Consider the following 19,254-nt stretch of genomic DNA (forward strand, 5'->3'; position numbering starts at 1 on the left):
TGCTGGGTCATGTCCAGCTTCTCATATCAGTGTCTTTTCCAACAAAAGAGCCTTATGGAGGTCAGAATCAAAATGATGAGAGAAGCATTCTCATGTGTGCTTTTCTGAGCTGAGATTATTATAATTTAATTTTTTCTAAACAAGTGGTAAACAGCAAGAGGATTCACATTTATGCTTATTCCTTTCTACTCTAAAATGTAGTTCATGTCTGAGATCATTAGACCTCTTTTCATGTTAGTTATGAGCTTCCATCTCTTGTCTTCGAGTGCTGCCAGCCTGTTTCTGCACATCTCCCTTCTGTTATCTGTTTCAATTTACACGCTGCTTCTTGCTCAGTGATGTTGGTTAGAGAGCAATCTTAACATTTCTCTTGACATCTCTTCCTTTACTTTTGCTTGAGGCTGGAACCTGTTAGCTTGGAAACAAGAGGAGCTTATTGAGTGAAGGAATTCCATGTAATGTCTTTACCTTTCATATTAATGTATTTGGGAAGAATTTTTGGCATTTGGGAGTCAATAGAAGTTCTATCATTGATTTTCATGTCCATTAATAAGTAAAATGATAATGTCCAGAATTTTTTTATTGTTTATTTTAATTGTGGTTATACCTGTCTGAGAAGGATATCTGCTTTTAAAGTTGATCCCAGTTTAGGGCTGTGAAAGCTCAGCTTTGGTGTCAGCAATGACTTTTTTGCCTGTGGTAACTGCTCCTAAAATACACTGTCAGAGACATGGAAGAGAGTCTAGAAGATGTTCTAATTTTTAAGACCCTTCACAATTCCATTTTTAAAATTCATTTGCTGTTGTGTAATGTCTCACCTTGGCTCAGATCCAGAGTAAATCAACAAAGCATCTACCAGAGTCGCTACATGAATGATTCATTGCATTTTCTTGAGATGAGACTGCCATTGGTTTATTCCATGCTTTTGTGCTATCAAAACCAAGTTATTTGATACTTTAATGGCCCCAATCTACACAATGCAATTCCTTCTAAATTTGCAGTAAGATTTCATGTTTGAACTGACGATTCCCATAGAAGAATGTTGTGTTAGTACTCAGGCATGAATGTCTTCAAATGTTTTATTATCAACAGTGAATCCATTGTGGGTAAGAAATACTATAAAAGCAAACAAAATACTGTATTGGGTCTTGAGAGAATCCTACTGTGTTGGACTGCAGAAATATATTAAGGAGATGACCACATCCCAAAGAATGTTTTGCAGTTGCACAGTGTAATTAGGCAAGAGCAAACATTGGGTTATGCGTTGTTTTAGGTGAAATTTTATGATGCAGTTGTTGCATTATTCCATTTTTTTACTCTTTGGTAGAAGCAGAGATCTTCGCTCTCTTCAACAAGCCCAAAACCCCACAAAAATGCAGCCAGTATTATACAGTGACTATTCCTATGAGGATCTCCAGGAATGGGCAGACTGTCAACAGCTTAGAAGCAAATTGGCTGGAGCACATGACAGATCACTTCAGGAAAGGAGGCTCATTGGTAAACGCCATCTTCAGCCTTGGAATGGTAAATGGTATGGAAATTACAGAAAGCATTATGCTGTGATTATTTTCCTTTCTCCTCTCATAGACGTCAGGTCCTTATCTTTGAAGAGAATGTATTTGGGAGGTGATTCAATATAGACTTGGGGCAGATTTGTGTTAGATAAGCCTCTTACAGTGAAATGGAATGAAAGTACAGAAAATATTTTGGAATTTGAATAAGGTATTAATGTGTTGTATTTTATAAACATACTAGAGATGATTTTGTAATTGCAGAAATATACAGAGTTAATAAACAGTACCAAGTAAAGCAAATTAAACTAATAAGATTGCAAAACAGATGACATAAATAGAAGGGTGATTTTGCTGTCTGGCCACACACTACATCTGGCTCTGATTGCAGGTCAGTGGAAGGACTCAGGTTTTATCTGGCCAACAAGAAGTCAGTAATTCCAGTTCTTACTGAGACCCTTTCTACCTGCCTGGCACACTGTTTTACAAAACTGTCTTCTATGTTTGTTTCATCTTAGCTATGAGTGGTGGATAAATTTTGGTTTCAATTTAAGAAGATTAAAAATCCTAGATTTCTGCATGTTGTGGAAGAGTGGCACTGGGTCCAGCTTAGTACTGTAGCCAGTCTGTACCTCACTCATGGCCATCATGGCTTTGAAGGCTAGCCTGTTGTATGGAGAAGGGCTTGGGTGCATAGACCCAAGAGACATAACCAAGGAGCCATGAGAACAATTGAAGGGAAGTACCTGAACATAAAAATGTTGAAGTTGCAGTGTAATTAATTTTATTGGAAAATTATGTGACTGGTATACTTCATGGTTAAGGTGCTTATGGCTGAATCTTTCGCCTAATTTTGGTTTGGTTTGCATTTTTCAAAAGGAATGTGGTAACCCAGAGATTTCACTTTCCTACTAAGATTAGTTGGTTTATGCCTGAAAATTTTAGGGGAGCTGCTTCCAGAGCATCTTCTTACTGTCGATCTGAATTCCAGAACCCATGATAAAACACAGGAATATGACTCAGTTCTGGTAAAAGTCAATCAGGAAATTAACAGGCAGTCCTAATTTTTCATTTTACAAACAAGTAGCAAAAAAAAAGGAAGGTCTAAAGTTCAGCTGATGGAATGCTTTCACACAGCTTCCTGGAAAGCCTTGTAATTGCTAGTTAACTTGCTTAAAAACAAATGGTCATTTACTTCATGCATATAAATTGCACAGAGGCAAAGCTAATTGGCTCTATCAGGCTCAGTTATCAGACTCAGTGTTTTTTTAAATGAAATCTGCTTGTCAGTTCACTCTAAAATGTTTTAAACACGGCATTTTTCCGTTATTTAAACTTTTAGAGTTCATTTACGTAGCAGAGCCCTGTGGGAGGTTCATGTACTTGGATACCAGAGTGAGGAGTGCTGGGGAACTGCCTGTGGACATAGATAAAGTAGGCTTGAATGCTGGGAATAAAGTTTCAACCCAAACAGGACAACAAGTTATGTAAAAGTGGACAGATTCAGGAGTAAATTAGATTAGTGATTGAAGAAGAACAATTAATAAACATTTTTACTAGCGTTTTATGGTTAGAGGAGGAATAAGTTTTGAAATCAAAAAACTGAAAAAAGGTTTCTGAAAGTGTATTATGCTGTTAGAAGAACATTTACTAAGAATATCTGTAAGTTGCTATTAATTGCAGTTAATGTTTCATCATTTAAATCCTAATTTTTTTCTATGCTGCAGAGAAATGGAACAGCTTTTTCACTCATATGCCAGTCAGTATCAAACAACACAGGGTAGAGATGAGAGAAGTAGGGGTCTGAGGGCTTCTCAGCTCCTTACTTTTTTCTAGACTTCTATGGCAGCCTGTCCAGATCTTCATATCTGGTCTCACTCACTGGTTAATCCTCTTCCCAATTAAGGTAGTATCAGCATACTTTCTTTAATTGGCCATATCACATTTCTTTGTTCTGGGGACTGGTTTTCTTTTTGGCTTAAAGTATGAATTCATTATTTTGCTTATTAGACTTAAAAGGAGGGTTATTATCTTCTTCTTTTCCCCCTTGTCCTTGGAATACCCAATGAAGTGAAGATTTCCAGATTGTCAGTAGTCATAAATCTGTTTCTTCCTTCTGCTAACAGTTTAATAATTAGTCTTTAAAGGAGTTTTAAAGTTCACTGGTAACAATTGTTTCTTTTTGCTTATTGTACCAGATAATTATAAACAGAACTATAACACAATCGCTGATCACAATATGTAAACCATGCAGAGTTACACCATATATTAAATGAATTCAGATTTTGCTGGTAAGTTAGAAACAGCAGCCTGCTTGGTCCCTGAATGTTCTCATGTTGGCAGATAACAGTTATATATTTAAATTTGCACTTCAGTTACTTGGTTTTTTTCATCCAGCTCATGTAATTGATAATTCTGCCTGTAGTCCCAGGTGTAAACTGATCCTGCCTAGCGATCTAAAGTGACGATAGGAATTCACCCTTGCCTTCTTCTAGTGAGGATGGAGACTGTAGCAGCAAGATACAGATTAATACCAAATGGAAAGGAAGTAACAGGTGGCGGTCTCCTTCTTTCCTGTAGTAGCAAGTCTCCAGTCAGCACTGTTAGAGGGCAGGAAGATCAAACCTCTTCAAGGTTATATTTTGATGCCTTAACAGGGTAATCACAAGCCTGTTCATCTTCAGTTGTTCTGAACTGCAGCTCTTTAAGTGCCTAGCATTTTTGTATTTGTTGTACCATTCTGTCTGTGAATTTTCTGCCTTTCAAACCTAGAAAAAGCCAGCCAACCATCCAGAAAACATTGACAGTACTTAAACACAAAGCAAATGAAACAAAATGTGAGTTGCTTGGAAGAAGAAAGTAGTCAGGTTTTTGAGAGTTTGATTGATAGTCTCTGTCATCTGCCTCCAACAGAGATGAGCTGGCGATGCCTTTGGCTGATTATTGTCACCTTAGCCACTGAAATACTGGGATTTTTATCATCCATATGGAATTATTTTCTCTGTGTGTACTTAGGGTGAAAAGATTCAGAAGGGGGCAGGGATGCAAATACAATGCAAAGGCAGACATTTGGGCACATGCTCCATAAAGCCACAGAGAGCTAGTTTTCCTCCTTGAGAGCAACAGCAGCCTAAAGGTTAGTTTTCCTAGATAAGGAAAATTTGTAGTTCAAAGACAACAGGAGGAAAATTGTCGCCTGCTAAGACAGCTGTCATGGTAAAGTAAGTAATCTTTTCCCATATACCTCCTGTAAATCAGAAGCAAGAACATCAAAATACGTTTTTGTCAATCGAGCTACATCAAATATTTATACAACCCAGTGAAAATAGCTTTTTGTGCACAGTAGGAAACCTTAATAAAAGATGCAGTGGTAATGGAACATTTTCAGAGGAAGGACATTGATTGTAACCTCTACTTTTGGAGCCTTTTCTTAAAGAAAGAGTGAAATTCAAGAGTAGAGATTGGGAAATGATACTACAAACAGCAAAGTCAAAATGTTTTGTTTTATTGGCATTTCTTTCTGCCCTGTTGCAGACGGATGAATATTTGTAATTTCTAAGGAACTTTCTAACTTTAGGCTATGTTCCAGGAGCTGAATATTGTTAAACAAGAGATTACCAAAAGAGAATATGACTGCATCAGAATCAGGAAATACTTTAAATAGGAAACAGTAAAAACTGAAAAGACCAACTTACCATCTAAAGATTTAGATGACTGATCTTTGTAGACAGGTTAGGTAACATCCAGCTGAATAAATGTATCTGTAAAATCTGCCCTGCAGGAATCACTGTATGAGTTGTCACACTGAAGTGCCAATGTAATCAATGGAAATCTAGGCTTGGACCCATATAGTCAGTAGGATTTGTGTTGTGATCCGCCTTACCCTACATCAGGATATGCAAAAGAGATCAGATACATCTAGAAAAGACTGAGATACTTGGTGCTTCCTTTGCCTCAGTCTTTACAGACACAGGCAAAGGTTGCACTTATCTTAAGAAGAAAGCCAAAAAGACAAATCAGACACCTACATGGTGGTCAGCCTCACTTAATTTCTGACTGGATCACTGAGTAGGTCCTCTTGGAACTAGTGGACTCATGGAGGAGAGGACGGTGACTGGGGACATTCAGCATGGATTTAACAAGAGCGAAACATGCTTGAAACTGATTGTCCTCTGTGACAAAGTAAGGATATGTGGGTAAAGAGAAAGCAGCAGATGCAATTTTGGGTGAATTCATCAAGGGAGTTTGGCAGTGGCTCCCGCAATATTTTTGTATCCAAACTAGGACCATACAGCCTAGATGGGTAAATATCTGGTTACATGGCTAGACTCAGAGGGTTGTGGTTAATAGGTCTCAGTTTATCTGGAGTAAAAAGTGGAGTCCCACAGAGGTCTATCCTGGGGCCTTTTGTGTTTAACAATTCTATCAGTGATGCACAGGAGGCAACAAGGCTTGCTTTTTTCAAATTTGTGGATGATCCCATACTCAGGAGATAGCTGATGTGCCTCAGAACTGACCTGCTGTCCAGAGGAACCTGGGCAGGCTGGAAAAACATGCCAGGAGGAGCTGATTGACATTCTATGAGGACAAATGTCCTGCTTCCGGAAGGGAGAGGCCTTTTGGCTAATCCAGTCTGGGGACAGTCTGGCTGGGTAGCAGCTCTGTTGAAAGGTCCAGGGGAATTTTAGTAGACAGCAAGCTGAAGATGAACCAGCACTTGAACGAGTTAGTTCAGCCTGGACAAAGGACAGCTTTGGGGGACCTAACGGTGCCTGGCAGTGCCTATGAGAAGACAATCAAACAGGTGAATCCAGGCCCTTGATTGTGGTGTGTGGTAGGAGGATTGGAAAAAATACACATAAATTTAAATAACTAGGTCCTTTTTGGGTATACAAAACACTTTCTCATCATGAAAACAGCCACTCTCTGGAAGAGGCTGCCAAGAGAATTGTACCATCTCCATTCTTGGGGATTTTGAAGATGCAGCTGGATAGAACCACAAGTCATCTGGTCTGCAGTTGTATTGAATCTGCTTTGAGCATGTGGTTGGACTGGAGACCTCCTGAGGTTCCCATCCATCTGAATTATTCTACGATTCTAAGAAACTGTTGGATCAGGTGCATCTCACCTAGTGGGCCAGGTCTAGAACATGCGACCGTTGACTTAAGTTGCTCTTAGATCTAGAGCCCTGTGTGATAAAGGTACTGCAGACAGAGCATCTGGCCATTTCCTTGCCCCTCTACACCTCTCTGTAAGAGTTTCCCTGAAATTCCTGCTGGTCCTGACACCACAGCATGGGTTATAAGGGCCTTTTCTTCAAAACATGACCTGTTTTGCTGCATTCTCCTTTTCCCCCGTTATTCTCTGAGTCCCAAATGCTTCACATGCAAAGGAGTTAATTATCCAATTATTCTTTCCTGTGCCTCCCTTTTTCTCTGGAAGTGTAGTACATGACCTGTAAAAGGTAAAATGTGCAGCCAGAGTGTGAGATGTGAGAATTGGCAGGTGTGCATTAATGGCATGAATGTTTAAAACACTGTGGCGCGACAGGTAGAGAGAGGAGGTTGGTTCTGGTTGAGAGGGAAATCTCAGTGATTGTCATCAACCAGTTTCTGTAGAGTTTTTCACCAGCATCACTCTGTTGAACAAACACTGTTCTTTACATTTGCAGCTGTCTTTCCATCATCATTTTCCCCTTCCAGTTTTCTCATTTTCCATGGGTTTCTTTACTAGCAAAAATAAAACCATAAAAAAAACCAGTGGATTTTATGATTGATGGATGTAGTCTTCAACAGTAATCATTGTATTTCTGACAAGGAAGCAAAATCTTAGAATCATTTAGGCTGGAAAAGACCTTTAGGATCTCGAGTCCAACCATAAACTCAGCACTGCTGAGCGAAGTTTCTGCTGCCCACAGGGTCTCCCGAGCTCAGCCACTGGTTTCTAAACCATTTCATATGTGCCATCATACTCACATATGTGGAAGCTGTGAATTGCATGAGTGGAATGTGCAGCAGAATGAAACATAAAGGATGATTTACGAGTGAGTGTAAACACACGCCTGCTGATTGTGTTTTGATCGCTTATTAATTAGCTGGCAAACACGGGGCGGGGGGGAGAGCTCAAGCTGCAGTTGTGCCAACAGTGTGACACTGAATTTCATTAAGGGAATTCACAATACAGGAGCAGTGCACTGGTGCTGTATAAAGCTACCCTGGTGAGATCTGGATGTCTGTATCTAGTAGGGATCTGCTTTCAGTTTTAGGTGCTGTCCTGTCATCCTTGCTTTGGAAAATTAAAGGGCTGTTTGCACATTACCATCCTGAAATAGATTTGGGTGTTGGAATTGATATTTCACAGAAATTGAGTTGGTTCCCCCTTCGTAGTGTCAGGTCTAACAAAGTGCCGTTTTTGAATGAAATCGAGTAATTAAACTTTGTACCCTTTGGTGTGTGGCAAGCTTGCTCTCCCTGTGTTTTCAAACCTGTATCCCAGTTACTTAGTGATCTGGCCTGTTATTTCACAACAAAAACGTCTGTTCTTCTCACTTGGATGAGAAATCTGTCTGGATGACAGGAGTTACTGCTTTGTAGTCCAGCTCATCCACCTTGGAGCAATGTGTAATCCTGGCTTGCTGTAGTGGTGAGGAGTCTTCGGCTCTCTTTATTTAAAACAGAGTTGCAGGAAAACTGCCTGTGGAAAAGTGTGAAAGTAGACAGAGTATTTTTCTTCTTCTTTCAGTCTCCCAACAGAATCTCAAGGTGAAGCCCAAGTAAGTGGTTTACAACTTTTTTCCTTCACAAGTGAACAAACAAAAAAAAAACCCCTGTGTTAGAGGCAAGAATTTGCATCTCCTGACTTGCAACTTAATGAGTCGACTGCAATAGCAGCAAAAAGAGGATAAGGGACTGTGCAAATACAAAGAGGGGTTGTGCATTGACACCTGCAGCAGCAGTCTTGCTGCAGTGTGTGTGTGTAGACATAAGCCTCCAGATGTAGGAGTCTGGTCTGTCGCGGGCTTTGCCTGCAACAAATTTGTTATTTCCAGATAATAAATTGAATTTAGATCATATAATGACATTGGAAGATGTTGACTGAGATTGTGTCTGCAAGAGGTAAGAAGCCTCTTAATCCTCCTCACTGCTTCCTTTGTGAAAATTGTTTCTGAGTTTGATATATGTTTTCCCTTGGAGGCAGCGATTCCTTCCTGCTGGCATTTCTTGACCTTGTAACATCCACAAGGAAAGCAGGATGACCCTGATGAAACACCTAAGCAGGCTTATCCAGAAGACTCCCCTGTCAGTTCAAGAGTCTGTCAGTTTGGCGTGTGTGACTGCATTTCAAAAACATGTATGTTGTTTAAGGAATATAGTGTTGCTAGAAATGTAAGGAAACTATCATGCAAAATGCAACATTTGGGGAAGGGACAGGCAAGGTCTTTATAATCAGTCATACAGGGTAAATATATTGTTCATATTAGAAAGGCTGAAAAAGACGCTTTTTGACAATGTGAGAAGAGTTTTCTCTGTTTGTGAAGAGCACAGTCCTGCTTATTTACAGTTTCCCTAAACATAACTCTATTGTTCCATCAATCAGCTTATTTTAAGAAAGAAAGAAAAGTCTTTTTTTTTCTTTCTTTTTTTTTTTTTTCAGTTATTCTGTTTCTGTTCTCTCATGGAGCTGACAAAACCTAAGTTCTGGTATATGGGAGTGATTGCTGGTTAATGGAGTGTGTGGCAGAGTTAAAGGAGAAAGTGCTGCTCAAGTAACTTTAAGAGTATGTGTTGTCTGAAAAAAGGCTGAACGTGTAGCGAATGCAAATGAGAACAGAGAGGCACTAAACCAGATGGTCAAAATGCCTTCATAAATTGATTAAATAGTTATGAATGTATATTTACTTTCACACTATTCAGATATGCCAGATCATCCTTAGTCCGTGTAGATCACTCACTGTATCTGCAGTGGCTGATCCATATATAGGGTTCTGACTTGTGTGAATGAATGGATATAGTCATAAGTATCAATATAATAAAAATAGATCAGTGTACTTCACAACCCCTTGAAAATAACACATTGACATAATTCATGGTCGTTAGTGCGTTTATAGCTTCAAGTAGATGAGCAGTACTGCTGAACTGAGGACTGAATCACTTTGGCCAGCTCAGAATGGGAGAGCTGTGGTTTCTGATGGCAGAGGGTGGAATAATGGACTGGACAGCAAGGTCTGCTATTAGGGAGTAGGATTGATCTTAAAACTGCTAGAGATACAAGTCTCATTCATTTAATAGAGATAGACTGTCAGAGAATGTCTATGAACTTTCTAGTAACATCCTTGGAAGAATATGTTATTAATAAATTCAGATGCCTCACTACACATGGAGTGTCTTCTATAAAGCTTACAGGCAGCCCTGTGTTTTCACAGATTCTTTACACGGGACAATGGATGGAGTATTTCTCTTTGAAGATGTTGCTGTGGAAGACAGTAAAACCACGCAGGGCTATGATGCAATTGTGGTAGAGCAGTGGACTGTCTTGAAGGTATGTGTACAGTCTTTCATCTTTGACTTTTTTTTGTAAATCAGAACACTCCAAGACTGTGAGACAGACTCTTAAATACTGATCTGTGCTCCAACAGTACCAGCCAGGCAGCCAAAGTCAAGGGATGCATTGTTAACAGTAAAGCCAGTTCACCACACTCTTGGTTTGTATGACATGCTTCTGATCTTGACCTCATGCTTTTTTTGGAGGGTAGGAAATGTGAGTGACAGTGAGCAATGAAACTCAGGGCTATCTGTCTCAAAATTACAGCTGTCTGCTAGATTAACTGCACAGAGGATCTCCATTGGTTGTCAGGGCAACACGATCACACAAGTCATTGTAGCATCACGGTTCTAAAGAAGGCAGCCCTTTAGGTAGGCAGGCTTAGCTGCAGCAGGAAAGCACAGAGAACTGCCTTGGCTCTGTCTGTCCTCCTTCATATGCTGAAAAAACTGCATATTCTGGATAGGCCCCTACAGACAAACCACATGTCTCACAACTTGGCCTTCTGCAGATCCAGGTGCCCACGCAGATCAGGAGAAGCACTGCCTAGGCCAGATCAGTCAATACTGATCTTCCACAGCAAGTTTGATACACACACTACTTCTGTATTTGAAAAGCTGGGCTTAAATTCTTTGTGGCTTGAAGCAAAAAGAACATGGGGGTGGGGGGCATAACTCTTAGAAGTAGTTGCATAACTCTTAGAAGGTTTTTTTTTTTTTTGTCCTATCTGATGTGTGCTAGAAATAGATGCTATATGCCTATAAAGGCAATCCCGATCATTTCACTTGGAATGTATTGTAAAGGGTGTAAAATCTGTAGGCAGATAATCCCTTCTTTTGGCACACACATGCCAGAAGACCAGGGTAAGGGAAAATGGGACAGATGCTAGAGTAAGTGTGTAAAATTCCAGGAGACTAAGATTAAGAGTTTTGTTAGTAGATGATGATTTTGTAGTGCAGCAAGAAATGGCCAAATAGTAACGGCCACAAACAACTTGCAGAACAGGTTAGTGCGTTAATAGCAGCTTTTCTTGTTGCTGATGTGTGTCTGGAAAATGATTCCTTTATTGCATTAAATGTTATTCCAAATGACAGACTTGAGCGTAAATTCTTGTTCATTTTTGGGGTCAATTTGCAGTGTTGCCACTCAGGAACGAGGTTCTGGGGTAATGACAGATGGTTTCATGAGTGCATTAGGTCAGGGCTGATCAAGAAGGCAAATGTTAAGAAGCACTAATGTTAACCATATGTTTAAAACTGTTAGGAAATGAATAGAGGGTGAAACAGCAAGTATATACTGCTTCATACAACTGTGTAAGCTGTGTTTGACAGCACCTTATTTCAGAAGGCTGTGCTAGCACAGTAACTGTTGAGAGAAGAGAGTGGGCATAGTCAGAGATACAGACAGCTTCCATATTAGGAAGACTTTACATGCATGTCCTTTCAGCCTGGAAAAGAACAGAGTTGCACAGAATGGAATAGGTAGAGAGTTCCTAAAACATGGGAAAGAGGTAAATAGGGATTGTTTGCCATCACTTCCAGTATAAGAACTAAGTGCCAAGTGGCCCCAGTCAGGTGCAAAGCAAACAAAAGAGAGATATTTCAGGTAATTATTTATGCAGCAGATCTGTAGAACACCTTTCTGGACAAGGTTGTGGGTTCAGGAAGTTTAGAGGAGCTTGTGTTCATACAAGCATTTTAATTCAGATCCGGAGTAGCTTTTTGAAGTGAACCCACTGATCCATCCATAATATGCCTCACTTCACCTCACAGAATGGTCCCACAGTGCACAAACTGAATTTCTTTCAGTAGAAACTAAACTGCGCTTGCTAAGTATGCAAAATATTTGGGGTATGCTTGACCTAATACATGTTACTTTTCCTTAACCATCACTTACTACAGCCATGTTGGAAATAGCTTTCTGAATTATAAATGAATTCTTGGCTGGTGGCAGTTTGGCTATCAAACAATCAATCCAAGGTTCTCCATCTCAGTGGGATATCATAACAAAGTTAGGCATAATCTGTGTGGGCACAGGACACCTTCTGTCAAGCTACATGATAAGGATAATGGGGATCCTGTGTTGGCAGAGTGCTGGCCAAAACACCAGGACACAGCAGAAGAGCATTTTCTAGCAGGGTGCTTTGAAGTGTTAGAGGCCTGGTAGGTGGAGTATCATGTGCTTTCAATTCTAGCAATTCCATGCTGGAGGACACAGCTGGTCAACAGATTAAGGAATGAACCTCCCAATGCCATCTGGTGTGTCAGGAGATGCTGTACTGCTATACACCATGTCTTTGTGAGGGCTAATGCAGAGAATCTCCTGTTCCAGACATAAGATTTGGGATGTGCAGTTTCAGAAACTGACTGATAGTATATACAGAGCTTGTTGGTGTGATCAGATTATTCTCTGCTGTAATTAAAAATTTGGATGCTGAGTGTTCCCTGGCAGTTTTGCTCTTTTGAGATCAAGTGTGACTTTTCTGTGGGCGTTACAAAAATGTTCGCTACCAAGCTGAAAGTGGAAGAATATGGGGAAGAAAAAACTTCCTGAAGGAAGAACGTTGAGGCATTAGGGAAGGTTGCAAAGGTTTTACCTATTTAGAGAAAGAGCAGAGCTGGCCACCTTGGTTTTCTCCTCCTGCAATTTGAATAACTACCAGGACATATCTTGCCTCATGCTTTCTGAGACATAACAGGTGTAGGTAGGTAAAGTCATGGAATCAATGAAAGGACTGGCAGCTGGGGGATCTGTAAGCACTTGCACAGTGCTGTGCCCAGAAGACCAAGTGTTAAACCCTGTTGGAATTCACTTTTATTTACCATCAGCATGGAATAATGCAGTGGCAGAGGAAGGGACTGTAAAATGGGGAAGGAGACAGAGTTCAGTGGTGACAGAAAATGTCCAAGAGCCAGTAAAGGCTTATTTCTGTTATGAGTATTAGGAAGTATAATTGTTACAGAGATAGTTATAGAGCAGTGACTCATTATGTAGAAGATTAGGGTGTTTTTTGGTGTACATTCAGCTCTGATCTACATTAAAATTTTCTATTATTTCCATTTCTGTGAAGGCAGTGGAAGAAGCTCTGATGGGCAGCATGACATCATAAATGTATATAATGGATCCTTATTTTAAATTTGTAACAGATTTGGTTATCTGGATGAGCTTTGGAGTTATTCAGATATGGTCTGAACTGAATGTAAATTTATTGTGCTCTATCCTAATTAAGAAGAAGAAGAAACAAACAAAAGAATCCCAGCCATAATAAAAGAAAGCTTTTTTAGAAAGGGAGACATGTAGCATGTATCGATGCCCTTTAGAAAGAAAACCTTTCTAAATGAAAAGGTAAAGGGTTGCTGTTTAACCATTAACACAAAAGAGAGGGGTTGGCACACCTCTTAGCAGGGAAAGTGCTGCCTTTTTAATTGCAGAGGCTAATAGAGAAAACAAGCTGAACAGTGTGATGCACTCAGTATGTGTGTAAAATGTCAGTTTGTAGAGGATGTAAAGCTCGCAGCTGTCACAGTATGTGGTCCCGCCAAGCAGCAGACAGGATGTAATAGCTCTGAGTAATTTTAACTCTTTTCTTCTCAAAGTAGAGCTATGGTATCCTCTACAAATGACCATAGGACTTGCTATGACAAAATACTGCACTCATCCTTATCACTTTAACTCTGAAAATGTCAGGACATATTATTTCCACTGCAGTCTCTGAGATCTGGCCCTAAAACTTGTTTGATGGCTTTAATTCTGCTTGTGTAGGCAAATGTGGGTAGACAGTTCTGATTAATCAGAGCCTGCATGATTTCCCTCTCCCCAACTCTAAATGTGTCACCTTCCCTTCCCCATTACCCAAGACAAAATAGCTAATACTGTCTTTAAAATAGAGTGCTATAACATTTCTTTTAGATCGCTGCATTGTTCTGCCTCTGAAGCTGTGTTCATTTTGAAAATACTTAATTTACATGTATTTTCTCATTGAAAATCTTGAGCTGCTGATTCATCACTTTATGTTTGCTGCTGTACCATACCTTTGGTGTACTGACATGAATTAAAATCTCAAATATATTGTGGTGTTGCCATTGCTCTGGCAGACTTGAATGGGGTCACTCTCCACTGCAGACATGGTAAACCTTTTAAAGTGCGACATAACAAAAGATTTAAAAATTTATCTCTGCTGAGCCTAGGTTGCAAGTTGCCTTAATGTAAGCCTTGAAACAAATTCTCTGGAAATGAGGATTTGATTTGTCTGTAAATCTGATTTAGGTCATATGTCAGTTAAGCCATGTTCTGCTGTCTCCGGCCACAGGAGAAAGGCATGACCAGGTCAGCCGAGGAGCTGATGGTGATGGGCATGAAAAGCCCAGGGGAGTCATGTGTGTGACCCTCTTTACCACTCAAAGGACAAATATGCTGCCTGGGCATAATATTTCAGCAATGTCTGTTGCTGAATTCTTGTTGCTTTTTAAGAAGAGCTGAACAAAAACCTTCAGGAGCCTCTTATCTTCCAAAGGTTTTTATAATTCTTGTTTCGTTCCTTTATATGAGATACGAAAGCAGCATATATACATATATATTTGTCTGCTGAACTCAGTAGACATAGGTTTAAAATCCTCATGATTAAAATCCATAGGGTAATCTTTTCATTGGTTTTGATGATTAATGTAGTACCAAAATCTAGCAATATGAACTTGGAACGTCCCTGATAATTTCTTGTGGCTGTGGTAGCATTGAACATCTAACAAGGTGAATGCTTCTTCTATGTGAATAAAGGGTACTTGAACTAAAGAGACTGAAAAACACAGTATGGATTAAAAAATCCTTCCTAGCTGTCACAGTTTTCTAAGAATTAGCTCCCTGCTCACCCACAAAATCTTCAAGGGAAGACTGAACATCCCAGATCTAAACTTCCCACTTAAGAACAAGCTGAGAAAAAGTATTTCAGTCCTCTTTTATACTTCCTACAAAACCAAGCAGGGCACATGTTTCTTTTGCCCAGCAGCTGACTCCAGCTGGGCAGTAGTGCCCTGGGTAGTACATCTGTGTGAAGATGCCGAGGGCCATGGGAGTGGGTGCTGGGACCCCCCAGGCTGCACACAGAGCCCGCCTGTGCCCTGGGGGAGCCACTGGCACTGGAGGCTCTAGGCTTCAGCTGCAGTGCTTGCATGGAAACAGATCACTGCTTGCAGAACTGGGGAGTGGTGCACAAAGCCTTTTGGTAAAAGCCACATGTTGTTTGGGAATAAATCATAACCAAAGGGAATTGTGTCAGGGAAGCTGCCTGGGGATGGTTAAGGTGCATGTGTAGGTAAGTTCTCAGATAGTGGGTTTTTTACGTTGTTTTTCTTCCCCTCCAGAGAACTGACGGGCAAACAGTAAAATCAATGCTCGCCTTAAGGTATACTTTAAGTGTTGCAGTAATTGTGAAAGTAAAAATGCCAGAGTTATTTAAGAAAGTGTACTGATGGATTGCTAGATCACATTTAATTCTTGTGTTTCATGGACAGTTAAGTGGAGCTGTCCCATCAGATGTACATTGTCTGTGCAGTGGTGAGGTCGACACATTTCATAGGATGTTTCCTGTGTGGAGAACCCTCTGTGTCAACACATTCATGTTGTCCAGCTTTTGCTGCTGGCCCTGTGCTTCTGTAAATGCAGAATTGTGTTTCTGTGCAAATGTACTCCTGTGTTACAGGTTCAGGTAGTATCAGGATCTTTCTGCATGCGAGAAAATAGGATTTACATTCACAGAAGTCACTGAGAGAAGCAGGCATTGTGGGCACAGAAGGGTTTTTTGGTTGTTGTTTTAATTTTACCCTAGATGTGGAGCCAGCTCTGAGTGCTGCTCAGCAGCCTGTGTGTGTACTGAAATTGTGACTGGATACATCTGAATTGCACAAACTCTCCTAACAACATGCTGCCTCATACAGTGTTACAGCCTTATTAAATTCTCCAAAATATTTCACATTGCAGGAATTCACATATATATTAGCAATTGTAAATGACTCTAAATTACATATGCCCAGAATATTGAGGGAAAAGCCTGCATGTGGATTTATTTATTACTCTTTTTTTTTTTTTTCCTATTACCTTTCCAGTGAGGTCCCCATTTGGCAGCTGCTCTTTGTTGGTCAGTGATCCACCTGCTTCCCAAAGCAGCTGGTGGTTTCCAAGGATGCAGGAGCCATCCCACAGCCCTTTGCTCCTCAGCTAATGGATGTGTAGCAAGTATCTGCCAGCAAGGTGCTGTGGTGTGTTACATATGGAAATTCAGGAGCAGCTCAATACTCGAAGAAAAAGTCCAGCATTTTATTGCTGAAGCATTTGTGAAACTTCTCTTTTGCTTCCAATAAACGTTTTTAATGGTTCAATACTGTTACACTGTCAGCAGAAATCACCTCTTGGAAGAAGTCTGAAAAGGAAAAAGGCAAATAATTCACAAATTTAGAGCTTGAATTTAGGCCTCCTGTCAGCTGTATTACTGCAAACATAAAACGTTTGCAGCACACTTTTACTGGGTCGTTCTTGCACAGTCCAGATATTCAATTTCTGTCACTGCATTTTCTTTCTTTTCTGCTGTGGTGCAAGTCCTGCCTTTGCCATTTCCATTTCTTCCCGTCAGTGCCCAGGGAGAGAAAAGCTTTGACTTTGGAACGGCTGGGGACTAGTAGCCAGCCTTGGCTGGGGGTGTGTGGTGCTGCCTTTGTGGGTTCTCCCCTGTATTTTTTTGTAAGGAGCTGGGTTTGAATGCAGTGCCCATTTTCTGCAACAAACAGTAGGTTACACTTTTCAAAGCAACTTGTTTTTTTTTTTTTACTTCCCATCCTCTTTGCCATCTGTCAGTAGATTTTGGTACACAGTCTGTTAGGATTTGCTGATAAAGATTTTATTAAGATTTATTTAATGGGATTTTCAATCTACCACTCTTTAATCCATGTTGGGAAAAAATATTAAACAGTGAAAATCCATAGCTGCCTTGTAACTAAATCACATTCACTTAACCCAGGAAAGAATGATTTCTGAAGAACTTCTGTCTCACAAGAGCTTAGTAGTTGTCTTGTTTATTTTCTTGCTGTGGTTAAATTTGCTGCAGTAGGGGGGAGGAAAGAAAAGAAAAATTGTTAATGCAGTTGTTTGTGTGGCTTGCCCTAGATATTATTCTTATCACTTTTTAATCTTTTTTTTTCTTTTTTCCCCTAATGAGCAGAAGCAACTGTGAAAGGAAAAAATGCTGGAAACAAACAATACAACTACAAATAAAAAGAATTCTTTTCATGTGATGCAAGTCAAGGGAAAATCCTAGCTCAATATGCTCTGGCTTCTTGACACTCAAGGTGTGATCAGAGATTACTTATCATCCGCAGGAGAGTGGGAAGCAAGTTAATTAAAATTTTCCACCCTTTCAGTGAATGAAATGTCTCCCAGTTTGAGACACATTGTTTGAACACTTCTTGTTCAGGAGTGCTCTGGCACAGTTTTTTCCTGCTTCTACTGGTGTTCAAATCCAGTATTTGTTAGTTAGAAAGAGCATTGCACTTTTATTTGAGGGAATGGTGTATTTCAAATTTCATTTCTATTGTCTCTAATAACAGTAGATAAAATAATTACTGTATTAAATATAAAACGAGTACAAGAGTACTCTTTTCCTCTGCACCCATCCCCCAGTATATTGTTTGTTTAGAAGCATTTTTGCTTTAGAAAGCATTTAATGTGACACCAATTAAAGGTCTGTATAACTGTGACTCCTGCTGGCAAACAAATTCCAGTCGTGGGGTAGAATTACAGCCGATGATTCAGGAGGGGGAGGGAGAAATAATTCCACGTGGGCTTAAAAAAAGCTTCTATTATCTGTATTTGCAAGTCGAGAGTTTGAAGCTCGTGTGGATTAACCTGTTTATTTTGGAGTGACTCCTTCTTCTTGTCTGTCATCTTCAAGCTCAGCCAATTATTGGGAGTAGTCTATTCCCCAAGGACCTGGAGATGAGGTGCAGAGTCTGACTCCAGTGAAGCGTCGTGGAGTTGGAGGGAGCTTGTTAAAGGGCCTGAGGAGCTCAGAGGGGAACATCTCTGCATCACGTACACACATCTGCCTCCAGACAACCCAACGGGCACTCTGGGGTGTTGGGTACTGGCAGATGGGAAAAATAGGAGGTCACCTTTTTGTAACAACTGTGTAGAACTCTTTAAATAGGTTGGTTGCTTTTCATTTTGTTACATTGCCAGATCTAAACCCCCATTTTTTTTTAGGCCTAATTTACTTAAATTTATTTTCTGGTAACTTTTGAATGTGCTTACCTGCTTGTTTCCTTTCTGCACCACTGGGTTGTGAAATACACCATCATCTGCTGCAGATGATGCTTAATCCTGACAAGTCAGGCAGGTCCAAAGCCAGCCCCGTCTCGCTGCTCAGAGCCTGCAGGGACGGGGGCTGTGGCAGGAGTGATGGCGTGTCCCTGAAACAAATTGGCTTCTACAGCAGCCAAATGAGCTCTGCGTGGTATTGATGTCCTTCCTCATTGCCATAATCTCCCTCTGATTTCTGACATTTGTTGCACATCCTGATGCAAGAAGAAGGTTCTCCCTGCTAATCACCCACCTTAGGCAATGAATTCAAAATAGAAATCCTCTTTACAACACAAGATGTTCCTCAGGGCACAGACAAGCTCTGCTGTGCCAGTCTTTCCTGATCTGCTTGCCTCCTCTAAATGAGCGAACTCCTGGTTTTTACTCTGCAAACACTGTTTGATGGAGGGAATGTTTTAGACAGGTCCTTTTATGTGGCACCTCATGGAGAGCTTCTGATGGTGGATGCTCTGACCTTAATCATCATGTTACATATTTTCATCTTTATTTTTTGAAGGCGTTGTTGACCAATCTCATAAATCTCAGTATGTTATTAATACATCTTTTTGAGACATTACATCTTAATGGCATCTAGATATGTCATAATTTTGCATGATTACCCTTGGACACTCTCTTTTAAAAACTGGAAAGAGTGCACAAATATCCATCTTCCAGAGGGAAATGGGAGTCAAAGGAGACTCTGCCTCTACCACGATCACAGCTGCAGAGTAAGTCCTGATTGCTCCAGTGGACACTAGTTAAGGGCCTTGTAGTTTTGGCCCCCTCATTCCCAGAGTTACAAATTCCAGTTTGTACAGGGTGATGTTTTAAAGTCGCATTACCTCTCTAAGCCCCCACA

General features: G+C 40.3%; 1 protein-coding gene across 2 annotated transcripts in view; it reads left to right on the forward strand.

Moving 5' to 3' along the window:
• The window catches only part of RFTN1 (raftlin, lipid raft linker 1), a 95,955-nt gene that overhangs the window by 67,625 nt on the left and 9,076 nt on the right, over positions 1 to 19,254 (forward strand). For both annotated transcript variants that reach the window (XM_066194824.1, XM_066194814.1), the window contains exons 6-7: positions 1,328 to 1,531; positions 9,934 to 10,049. In XM_066194824.1, the coding sequence (XP_066050921.1) occupies positions 1,328 to 1,531; positions 9,934 to 10,049 (320 nt within the window). The remainder of the gene's footprint in view (positions 1 to 1,327; positions 1,532 to 9,933; positions 10,050 to 19,254) is intronic.

This window comes from Chamaea fasciata, unplaced genomic scaffold, assembly GCF_029207755.1.
Source record: "Chamaea fasciata isolate MVZ Bird 193981 ecotype frontalis unplaced genomic scaffold, bChaFas1.0.hap1 SCAF_1, whole genome shotgun sequence".
NCBI lineage: Eukaryota > Metazoa > Chordata > Aves > Passeriformes > Sylviidae > Chamaea > Chamaea fasciata.